General features: G+C 42.4%; 1 protein-coding gene across 6 annotated transcripts in view; it reads left to right on the top strand.

The window, feature by feature from the left end:
* LOC116393707 (glutamate receptor-interacting protein 2-like) overlaps positions 1-12,031 on the top strand; it is a 244,088-nt gene that overhangs the window by 174,657 nt on the left and 57,400 nt on the right. The window contains exon 1 of one of the 6 annotated variants that reach the window (XM_031866556.1): positions 4,824-5,094. The exons of the other annotated variants lie outside the window; for them this stretch is intronic. Coding sequence (XP_031722416.1) covers positions 5,040-5,094 — 55 coding nt within the window. The 5' untranslated portion in view covers positions 4,824-5,039. Of the gene's footprint in view, positions 1-4,823; positions 5,095-12,031 lie in introns of those variants that run through there. 6 annotated transcript variants of the gene reach the window in all.

Raw genomic sequence — 12,031 nt, 5'->3', positions numbered from 1 at the left:
AGATCATATCAGAGTTTACAGTTTCATATGACGACAGATCATATCAGAGTTTACAGTTTCATATGACGACAGATCATATCAGAGTTTACTTAACAGCTGGAGAGGTTTTAAGCAGAATCCTGGAAGGTCTTGCCAGAGTAAACAATTTCAGACCGTTATCATGTATTATATGGTTGATATCAGAAGTGCATATTTTGATTTGACTATTCTGTTTCTTTGACTATTTGGGCTGCAGCGTTTACACAATTACTCTTATCCCTCAAAATGAAATAGAAACAGAAAAATTTTCTCTTTGATTTTTCATGTTTCTGTGAAACTGAAAGAGCTTTTTTTTGGGGGCGATGTGACGAGAGATTTATCAAAGAGTCGTCATGACTTTGAAATGAAAAACGACTGAGGGATGAGAGAGCACATCTTGTTATTCTTTGTGTATTTATTTAAAATTTGATGCTTCAAATTTGGCAGATGAAAGTGTATTTCTCCGCCTCTAAACACTCTGATGTATTTCCAGCAGCAGCGGCTCATTGTTCTGCAGATTTGTCCATCCTCGTCATCACAAGCACCTGTTTCCTTTTAAATATACACTGAAAACATCTCCAAGGGACCCGTGGATTTATGGTTCTAACCGATGATATTTAAAAATGTATACTGTACACGATATCGGCCTACAATGTAGCAGGAGAACAACTGAGAGAACATTCACCTTCCAGTGGATGAAAGGAAGTGTTCAGCAGGAGATGCAGCAGGAGATGCAGCAGGGACTATAATTAGTTTGGAACGAAAGATGAAGAAAGACTTTGTAAGTATTTTTAGTTCCCAGCCTCAGAACTCGATATCCTCCTTCACTGTGTGTTTGTCTGTGAGAAGAAGCCATGACAAGCAGCAGCTCTGTGTTCTGTATTTTTTTACGACTCACATCTTGCGGCACTGGCAGCGGGATGAAATATTTGGCATGGCAGCAGGCGGAGGGTTGTTTACACCAATGCTGTAGGATGAATAGTTAAATAGAGCTCAGCACTGAGTTCATAGGGGATATGAAAATCCCGTTGACTTCCACTACTAACTGTTCTTGTTTGAATTCACGTTAACCAAGTCTTTACTGCGAGCGTAGTGCAGCGCCTTAGCTAGACACGCTGGGCTCCCCGCTGCTTTAATGAATGACGCAGTATTAAACCCATGTTCAGCTGGAAATTATGAGCAGAGCTGAGTTGGGCCTTGTTTTTTTGTTACTATAAAATCACCTTGGTGATGAGAACTACATGTGGAAAACATCTTGACTTTGTATGTGAGTCTTAGCATGTAGTGTGAGTTGGTTTCCTGATACGATGATGTTCCTGGATACAGCACGTATCAGCTCCCGTGTTAACCCTCATCCCACAGACCCCAGAGGTCTTCTGGTCATGTCTCAGTGGTGCTTCATAGAGTGGAGCAGGAACGAGTCCTAGAACAGGGACATTGAAATAGAGTCTGTGGGTGACACAATTTATTTTAACGTTTTGTTCTACGATAAAAAATACGTCAGCGGATACTTATACGTCTTACAGGAGAATGATTTTTTCTCCAGATGACATTACTTACATAACTAATAATGCTTTGAGGGCTCCGGTCTGCAGTCCTTTGTATGTTAATTATGTTGGTAGGATGAGGGTTAAGCAGGCTATTGCCATGCACAAAGTTTGAAAGCTTATTTTCAAATCATGAGGACTAGACTGCACATTTAACAACTCAAAAAGGCGGAAAAGCTGTTTGCACGGTTGCGTGCCGGGTGACTTGAAGCTGGACGAGCCCGAGCAATGTGACTAAGAACCTCTGCTGATGTAAAGATGGTGAGCTGTTTGGGATGAATCTAGGTCAGGCAGCGCAGGGCGAGCAACCTTCACCATGAACTGACCATGAGGGAGAGAGAGCGAGTAATAACTAGGGTTATTAGTGCCCCCCCCCCCCCCCACACACACACACACATAGACACACACACACACATAGACAGCCAGCCAGCAGACAGATTAGGCCGTGTGTGTGTGGCATTTGTGTGTGTGTGTGTGTGTGTGTGTGTGTGTGCATGTCAGATATGCATGTATTTACTACATGTGTGCGTGTGTTTTTGTTTGATGACTTTAGACGGAGGGAGAACCTGCAGCATACCTTACCGAGCAAACAGAGAGAGAGAGAGAGAGAGAGAGAGAGAGAGAGAGAAGAAGAAGGAGGAGGATGAGATTGCTGGAGGAGAAAAAGGAGAGAGAGAGAGAGAGAGGGGGAGGATTTGAGAGAATGGAAGAGGGAGAAACTGTTGGTATGAAGAGAAGCCTTGTTTGTTAATAATGCTGCAGTCAGAACAATAGGTCCCTGTACAGTGAATTATGTTTACATGCATTCATATGTGATAGATGTCAATTAATTGTCATCACCAGGAGAAGTTGAAATAATTTTTGGGGCAGTGAGAAAATGAATAAATAAATATCCTGGAGCCTTGTAGACCAGCTGCTATAATCAAACAACAAGGAGGTCTGTATCTGTTAATACGGATCATCAATGATCAGCAACAAATATGTGATCAAGGATCTCTAAAAGTTATATTTGCTCCTTTTTTCTTGTGTGCTGATCAGATCCGTGTCTCTGATCCGTTGCACCGCTCGTATTTTGCGACCCTGGATCCTAGAAATTGTGTTCATTTGCAATTAATTTCAATTACTACACATGCTTTGTCAGAATATCCTGCAGAGGAGAGTGGCACATGCTCTCATCATTTAAATCAAATATATTGTTCTGTGGCTTGTATTGTAATGGTCAGTGGAGTTAGTGATGTGTTTGAAGCTGCTGTGGATGAAAAAAGTGTCAACAAAATGTGAATGGAAATGTGGAGAGAAGCCGGAGGAGGTCTGGAACCAGTCAATCCTCTCTCTCTATCTAATCTCCACACACTCTGTTCATAACTTCACACACACACACACACACTCTATCTTACTCTGCTGCTTTCAAACATTCACCGCCTTCTTTTTCTGTCCGTTCTCTCTCAATCTTTTCTCTCAATCCAGCTTATAGGCCTTCCTCTCACCCTTCTCTCTCTTTCTCTCTCAATCTCTCTCTATGTCTCTCTCTATGTCTCTCTCTTTCTCTCTTCTCTCTCTCTCTCTCTCTCTCTCTCTCTCTATGCAGTATTCACAAATTCTGCTTTCAACTCATTGACCCTTTGGAAATACTGACACACTTATATTAAACCTGACCAACAACGTTAGTTATATCAGAAAATATGATTTGAAATATGGAGGAATGCTTTGAAACAGTGTGAGCCAGAACTAAGACCAAAACTCTGCCCAACTTGTGACCCAGGGAAATATCCCATCACTTGAGATACAAACACAACTCCAGACCTTTAAACTTCCAGTTATTTACTTATTTAATGTTATTTGAACTTAATTTCCCTGCTGACTTTGAGGTACATGTGTGAGAAACAATTAAGGGGAAGTTCCTTTCTCCAGCGTCCTCAACACTTGACTGAAAAACTCCAACAAACAATCTCCGCGGTAAAAGTCAGACTGGTTTTATGACACGCTATTAAAATAACACGACATCCACCCATTAAACTCGATCAATAGACGCATCGACCAAAACACCCGCTGGTTAATCCTGCTTATGCTTTAGCCTGACTGCTGTGTATCGATGGACTCATGGCGCTGTCCGTGGTGCTGAAGTAGCAGACCAAATTGTAATTGTGACTTTCTCTCTTGAGTCCCGCCCTTCTGTCAGTTTCTTCTGGTGTCTGTAATATTCCCTTATCTATATCGCTCCGTCACCCCTTTCAAAAAGTAACAAATCACTGCTGCCTGTAATAGATAAAAGATAGTATAGGTGGTACAAATGTTATTTAATAACATTAAAGAAGTCATTTCCAAAGACTTGGTCGCAAGATAATTTATTGGGGTTGCCCATAGACTGCATGTAAGACAACGTCACCCATTGGTTTGTGGACGGCCGCTTTGAAGCCTCGAGTTCGGCATCGCCATCTTGGCTTTTTTGCAACCAATGAAGTTACCATATTTGGAATGCGGAAGAGACGTAGAGATGCCATATACAGCTCTGGTAGCGGCAGAGACCTGCCAATCACAGTAAGCCCGCCCTAAAGTACACCCTGCTTTATGGTCTGTTTGACTCTAAATGGACCATAATGTACTAAATGAACATCATGCTGTATTGAAGAAGACTTGAAACTAGAGATTGAGACCATAAACTCATGTTTACAATGTTTACTGAGGTAATAAATCAAGAGAGAAGTAGAGTCATTTTCTCATAGACTTCTATACAACCAGAGGAGTCGCCCCCTGGTGGTCAGACGAGAGACTTTTTGAGCAAGTTTTGAGACACTTTCACATCGGCTTCACTCGGCTGTACCGGAGGTTGCCGCCTGATCTGCACTAAGCATTGTTGATTTGCGACATTATAAATAACTGCAGGTTAACCTTAGCATTACGTAGGTTTACAAACCTGCGGGGCCATGCTTTTACTTCCCAACACTGTGGCAATATTGGCAATATGGAGACTAACGAACCCAGGAACAGAGGTGTAAAAACAGGGTTGCCGTATAAATAATTCAAATGAACATGGATGAACTGGCAAAAATCACTTTCACCCCTCTCTCTCTCTCTCTCTCTCTCTCTCTCAGCCATCTCCTTTCTCTTTTTGTCTCTCTTTTTCCACATTAACACTCAACATTTTTTTTGCCTCTCCCCTCCCATCACACACTCTTATACACTTTCTCTCCCCTAAGCTCATCCTACTCTCTCTCTCTCTCTCTGTCTCTTTCTCTCTCTCTCTCTCTCTCTCTCTCTCTCTTTCTCTCTCTCTCTCTCTCTCTCTCTGGGGGGTTGAGCGGTCATAACGTAAGCGCCAGTCATCTCTTATCATCGCCACTGTGTTCCCTGAGCGCTCGGCAGTCCACATCTCTCCCTGTGTCTCTTCGTCTCTCCGTCTTCCTCTTCTTCTCTCTCGGTGTCATTGGTCTCTCTGTCTTCTCCGTGGATGTGACTCTGATAAGTGGGAACTCGATGTCTGCTGTCATGTTCTGCGGTCTGAGGAGGGACGTTGGGGCAAACAATGTTGGTGAGTGCAGAGCCCGTGAAGGAAAATTCCTTCAATGATGGGATTGCCGTCTTTTAATTATTCATTTATCGGTGTTAAGCTCCCACTGTTGCAGTGATTCGGAACTACACTTCCCAGAAACCACCTGTCATTCAAACATGTTTTTGCTTGGATGTTCTGCACAAGTTTTGGTTTCTGTAGGTGGCAACGTTTTTTTATTTTGTTTCTTTATTTTTATTTTATTTTCCTTTTTTTTCTCAAACCAACCAACATTGACTCCATAGATGAAAGACGTGCCTTGGAGATCTTTAAGAGGTTCTTTGTTGGACTTAGATCTATGCTTCTGTATTAGATGTTTAATCGTTCTCACTGTGGGTGAAAAAGAGACAACTGCTGCATGCTAGTTAATAGCCAAAGTAATCATACTGACATTATTACATTTGCTGTGATAGAGATCGATGATAGCGATAATGTCTTTGCTAGATAACGATAAAGAACTTGAAAAAAAAAAAAGAAAAAAAAATCTTTATTGAACTTGATTGATGTTGTGTTCCTTCATTATACCAGCATCAGGAACATGAAGGAGAAAACACGAGCAGCCCGAATCCAACCAATCAAAGCATATTGCCCTCAAAGTTACGTGTTTCACACAGGCAGCAACCTCCGGTTCTGCCGAGTGAAGCCAAAGCTTCATGTGTTAAAGCTGCATTCTCTCTAGTGTCCACCAGGGGGCGACTCCTCTGGTTGTATAGAAGTCTATGAGAAAATGACTCTACTTCTCTCTTGATTTATTACCTCAGTAAACATTGTAAACATGAGTTTATGGTCTCAATCTCTAGTTTCAAGTCTTCTTCAATACAGCATGATGTTCATTTAGTACATTATGGTCCATTTAGAGTCAAATATAAAGCAGGGTATGCTTTAGGGCGGGGCTACTGTGATTGACAGGTCACTGCCGATACCAGAGCCGTATACGGCCTCTATTCGTCATTCTATAGGTATTGTATAATATGGTAACTTCCGTTCATTGGTTGCAAAAAACGGCCGTAATCCAAGATGGCGACAGCGAAATCACCGAACTCAAGGCTTCAAAACATCAGTCCAAAAACCAATGGGTGACATCACGTCGACTACGTCCTCTTCTTATATACACTCTGTGGTTTCACAACATGACGCACACTTAAAGCTGGATTTTTAGCATACTTTGTTCTGCAGGTCTATCCAGTGAAGGTTTGTGGGTAGAATTAGGTTGCAGTTGATGTGCACAACTCCTAAATCTCAACAGCAGATCTGAGCTTCAAGCTAACTGATGGTGGAAATGAAAAGAACAAACATGTAAAAGTGGTACTCAAAACCCATCCAAGTAAACAGCCATGCAAACAGCCATGCAAACCTCTCAGGACAACAGTTCTCTTACACGCAGCTTGAATGTTTCAACCTGAACCCTTTTTCTCAGGGTCAAATCACCTACGAGTCTTTGAGGGTTGAAGAGTTCACATTTTCAAAGGAAAAGTACGACATTCATTGTTTTTATGTCTGTTTATCTGCTGTAGGGAGAGATGGTGAGATGTTAATTTGGTCCCTGTTGAACTTCCATATCTGAAATGCCTCCAGTTGAGTAGACCAGCTGTTACTGTTCCTTCTTCTGCTGATGCAGTGGAAGCTTCATTCTATTTAACGTTTTTCTACTTTGGAGTTTAATAGTTTTAGTGGTATTAAAGTTTGTGAGTTAGTGAGCTTCATCATTTTTTCAGAATGAACAGTAGCACAGTAGACCGCACAGTAGGCTCTGCTAAGGGTTTGTTAGCTGTGATGGTTTGTTAGTTGTAGATGTTTGTATTTGAATGTGTGTTTGATTGAAAATGTCTTTGTAGTATTATCAGATGACTTTCCAAAACTGAGTACAAATAGGACCTTCGGTTAGCGTCTGTAGCAGCTCAAATTCAGCGAGCACTGACCACATCACCCGGGGTCACGTTGACTGAGCTGGTGGCAAGAGGCAGCACAGGGTTTAACCTGTGCAACGGCGGCAACAGAAGGTTCTAGCTAATTATTTTCATAATAAAAGTCTATGAACCTCCCACGGGTGTGTGCACTCCATTGTTGTGGTTGTTTCCAAGTTGCTGAACTCACCCAGAAGTAATATTTACTCTCAGCACAGCATCTATTTTTGGAATTTAACCATTTTTAAGGGGGTTGTGGGACAGTTACATACCAAACACAATATACCTCACACAACACTATCCTCAGAGCGGAATCTTTTCAGCACCACCACCTTCAAGAAGACATCCCATTTGGCCAATTCCAACGCCTACGATGTATTCGTGACCAAGAGACCGATTTTCTTGAACGCGCTCGTTAAAAGTATTTTGGTTATTATTGAGATTGAAACCTTGTGGAGTAGAGTTTTTCCTGAACCCCCCTCTACGCTTAGGGAGAGGCTTATGCATTCATATCTTCAAGCAGATAACAAAAATACCTGGTTGACCAAACTGTTTGGCATCTTTAAATGTATGCATTGCCCATAATGCTCTGCAAACTAAATATTTGGCTGATTTTAACACAGACAGAACTTACAGAGTGATCATTAACTACAACACTACGTTTGTCACATACCGTCTGTCGTGTCCCGTCACGTGTAGAAGGCTTTTTGTTAGGCCATACCAAAAGACGCCTCGCCGAGCATAAATATGCCATTAGAACTAGGAGTCACAATTACCCCATGGCTAGACCCTTTACTGACTTTCACAATGCTAATGATTCCTTACTGCGCATGGAGGGCTTTGAACACATTAAAAACCCAAATGCACTGATAATTGACGCGCCTCATTTGACGCACGTCAATGGATGCTCCTATGGTGCACTGCAGGCGACAGATTTGAAATGCCAACACCACAGAATCAACATTATTTTAGGAAAAGGTCCTCTTTTCATGCAACATTTTTGTACAAAGCAGATACCTCTCAACACCTTATTTTTAAAATGATTGATATGATATGAATGAAAGTAAGAACTAGGTAATGTGAAGTTGGTGTAACGCGATCTGCTAGATGAAAGATGTATCGCTCTGTTGGAGTTGTTGGGACTACATTAGTGTTACAGAGTGAAGCTTCTCTTCCCTCACAATCTTTGGCTGAGTACAGACACCATCCTGCAGTACACAAACTCAACAACAATGACGTCTTACTTTGGTCTGCCATCATGTTACAAACAGACATTCAAATAGCGACAACTGATGTGACGGTCGGAGCTGTTTGCCATTTTAACCAGTGCAAGCGACAGTATTATTATTTATTGACAATTTGTTTCGTTGATGAAATATCGTCCTCTGGGGAAAAATTGCTGAGCTTTGTATTCCTTTTATCGAACTCCAAACAGGTAGTGCAGCTGCATTTGATGCGTGTTTGGCCAATGTAAAACAATGGATGCACTTTAAAACACGTGTCGGATACTTTCAGTGCGTTTGGGCCTTAAACCTTTGGTCGGGAAACAGAATACAGAAACGTAACCAAATGGAAGTTTGGATTTGTCGCCAATTATTTACTGTTCAGGTGAGGCCACGGCCATGTTGTCTGTTTGTTAACTACCCTGGCCAAGCGGTCAAACCATGTTGACCTTTTTTTCACCTTCATGTCCCTTCTGGGACGCCGTACTCCTCCCCACTGCTGCTTAAGTATTCTACACACCTCGATACTCCAGACTCAAAACAAATATGACAACGGCACAAACCTGATTATAGCCTTTTTACTTTATAATATACTGTACCAGTAGAGTAATAGCCGAGTTAGAGGGATGCATCAGGGGTGTTACTAAGGTGAGCTCCATCCTATATCATGCACCAATGAGCATAGCGGGAGCTCTCTGCTCCTCAGCGGCCTCAGAGACTAACTAAGCTGATCGCTGTGCCGGGAATGTGCAGAAACTCAGGGAGCCGCTTTTTATTTCCTTTTCTTTTCCGTGTAGATACAGACACCATTGAGGTCTCCCATTTAACTGCATGTTTTTAAACTGCTGCCGCACTTTGGCTTCGTCCTCAAGAGGGATTCATTTGGAAAATTCAAGCAGTTATAGGCGAGAGAGCAGCAGGCCAAGACACATTATGGATGATTTGTGTTGCAACGTCTTAAATCCTTCCTTGCTGTTCGGGTAGTGTGGGAATGTCCACTACTTCTTGTGTTGTCTGCATTGTTTACAGCTTTGACTTAATCTGTTTATCTCTGTTAAATAAATCAGCACATTAAATGGAGGAGCGATTGAGTATAACTGAATGACGAAGTTTTGTCGCCGCCTTGGCTTTCTGCCGACCGCGCGAGTTGATTCGCTTCATTTTCTGAGCACTTGAGAGCTGACCGCGCTGAGATTTTAATGGCGGCTGCTGTGAGGCCGTGAGTGCGTTGGATGTTATCATCAGCTGTGCAGTTGTCTCTGCCGTTCCCGACAAACTGCATTTCAGCTCAGCATGCTGTAACCATAATCCTGCAGGAGGGCGTCTGCTCTGAGAGCGTGACAGCGGTGCAGGCGAGGATGAGGACTCAATGAAAATATATTCACACTACACGCACACACACACACACACACACACACACACACACACACACACACACACATATATAAGGCACAGCAGTTGTAGGATTATTTCATACATTATATTCAAAGTGACGTGTAGCCAGAAGTACAAACTTCTCTGTGTCTTCATCTCCTTCTCTCATTTACATTTCAACGCATTTAAATAACGCTCTTCACTTGCGGTGTACAAGCAGTGTACATCACGGCAGAGCGGAGGGCAGCTGACGGGGACCAAACCATGTGACCTATCAATAAAAGGACCGTCTCACTCGTCACCGAAAAGCCACTTATCTCTCATTTTTCATCCTTTCATCCGTCTCTCTTCGCCGGCCTTCTGCTCAACCTTGTCAACAGAGTAAACTGAGCATCATGTCGGATCCGTGGCATCGAAGTGTTGGCAGAGAGAAAAACTAAACTGTAACTTCAAAGGAGTTTTTGATGGGTTTTTTTCCTGCCCTACACCTGCCAAGCTGTTTCACGCCTGCTTCTCTTCTGCTGTGAACCGTTTCTTTCTTCTTTTTCTTTTTGAACACCAGCTTTCCTTTTGTTTGCCATGTTTTAAGAGAGGTTTGCCTCCTATTACGTAGGGTTTAGTGACATATTATGTGTCTGACAGTTCAAAAGCAAAATGCACGAACATTTTGAATGTCATCGGCCCATTAAACGCCCGTTTTCAGACGTTATCACCACCAACGCTTCAGTCCGAGAAAACTGTGCTTATACCCACACAATGTGAAAATGTCGCAGTTTTTATGGTTTACGTTGTGAATTTAAACAAAAGTACTTGGTAAGGTTTCGGAAAAGATGACGGTTTGAGTTAAAATAGGTATGTTTGTTACTTATATGCGGAAGTGAAGCTACATTGAATTCCGGTAGTGTTTTGTTAGATTATGTTGTGTTACATTACTTTGTGTTCCGGTATGTTGCGTTCTGATACATTGCTTTACGTGTTGCTTTCTGAGTGCTGCGTTGCGTTGCACTGCGTTGCGTTGCGCTGTCTTACGTTGAGTTAAGTTGCATTACTCGCATTACGTTACGTTGCTTGACATTACGTGTTTTAGTTACATTGCTTTAGTTACGTTGCTTAACGCTACATTGCTTTATGCTATGTTGCTTTACGTAAAGTTACGTCGCTTTATGCTGGGTTACATTCTGTTACTTTGCATTGCGTTACGTTGCATTGCGTTACGTTGCATTGCGTTACGTTGCATTGCGTTACGTTGCATTGCGTTACGTTGCATTGCATTACGTTGGGTTACGTTGCATTGCGTTACGTTGCATTGCATTACGTTGCATTGCGTTACGTTACATTGCGTTCCGTTACATTGCGTTACGTTACATTGCGTTACGTTACATTGCGTTACGTTACATTGCATTAAGTTGAGTTTTATTATCTTGAGTTACGCTGATTTGTTACGTTGCATTGCATTACGTTGCATTGCGTTCCGTTACATTGCGTTCCGTTACATTGCGTTCCGTTACATTGCGTTACGTTACATTGCATTAAGTTGAGTTTTATTATCTTGCGTTACGCTGATTTGTTATGTTACATTGCTTTATGTTGCGTTGCATTATGTTATGTTACGTTGCATTAGGTTGCGGTGTGTTAAGTCACGTTACATTACATTACATTGTGTTGCTTTAAGCTGCTTTACGTTGCGTTGTGCAACTGAAACTCTGATGCATCCGTTTTCAGGCTGATCCTCCTCTAAAGAGTGAGCACTTTGAGTCATTGATTTTTGAAAGTTTTACCCCAAAAAAGTTAAGCGCTTGGAGAGAAAAGAAGTAAAGCGAGGAAACAGAGGAAAAACAACATGAGATCATTAGAGCCAAAGCGGTGGTGACACCCATCTTCACCCCTCCCTCCCTCCCTCCCTCCCTGCCCTTGCCCACCCCCCAGCCAGATCCACATAGGCTGCAATTAACCACAACAGAGAAGCTATTAAGCGCCCTAATTACTGCTTGTTCCTTCCATAGCCGCTCTCTATGTGTGGGTGAGCGATAGTTGTGTGTGTTGCTGGATAAGGATAAAATTTGTGCGAGAGGGTGACAGAGTTTGTTTGCATAATTGTGTGTGTTTTTTCTATTTATTTGTCCCGTACGTGTTTGCCTGTATTTGCTCAGCGGGTGGACGGGGTGATACGGTTCATGTGTGTTTTGTCTTCTCTCTCTCTCCTCTGTGTGTGTGTGTGTGTGTGTGTGTGTGTGTATGTGTGTATGTGTGTGTTAGTGCGGCTATATGTGTTAAGAATTGTCGCACTATGTGCCAGCATTGTCGCGGACAATAGCTAATTACACATCTTCACCTCAGGCATCATAATGACCGCAATCAGATGCCTTGGAGCGTGTGTGTGTGTGTGTGTGTGTGTGTGTGTGTGTGTGTGTGTGTGTG

The sequence above is a fragment of the Anarrhichthys ocellatus genome, unplaced genomic scaffold (genome assembly GCF_004355925.1).
Source record: "Anarrhichthys ocellatus isolate YVR2014 unplaced genomic scaffold, GSC_Weel_1.0 scaffold1, whole genome shotgun sequence".
NCBI classification, from domain to species: Eukaryota; Metazoa; Chordata; class Actinopteri; order Perciformes; family Anarhichadidae; genus Anarrhichthys; species Anarrhichthys ocellatus.
This window is presented reverse-complemented; position numbering and strand designations above follow the sequence as displayed.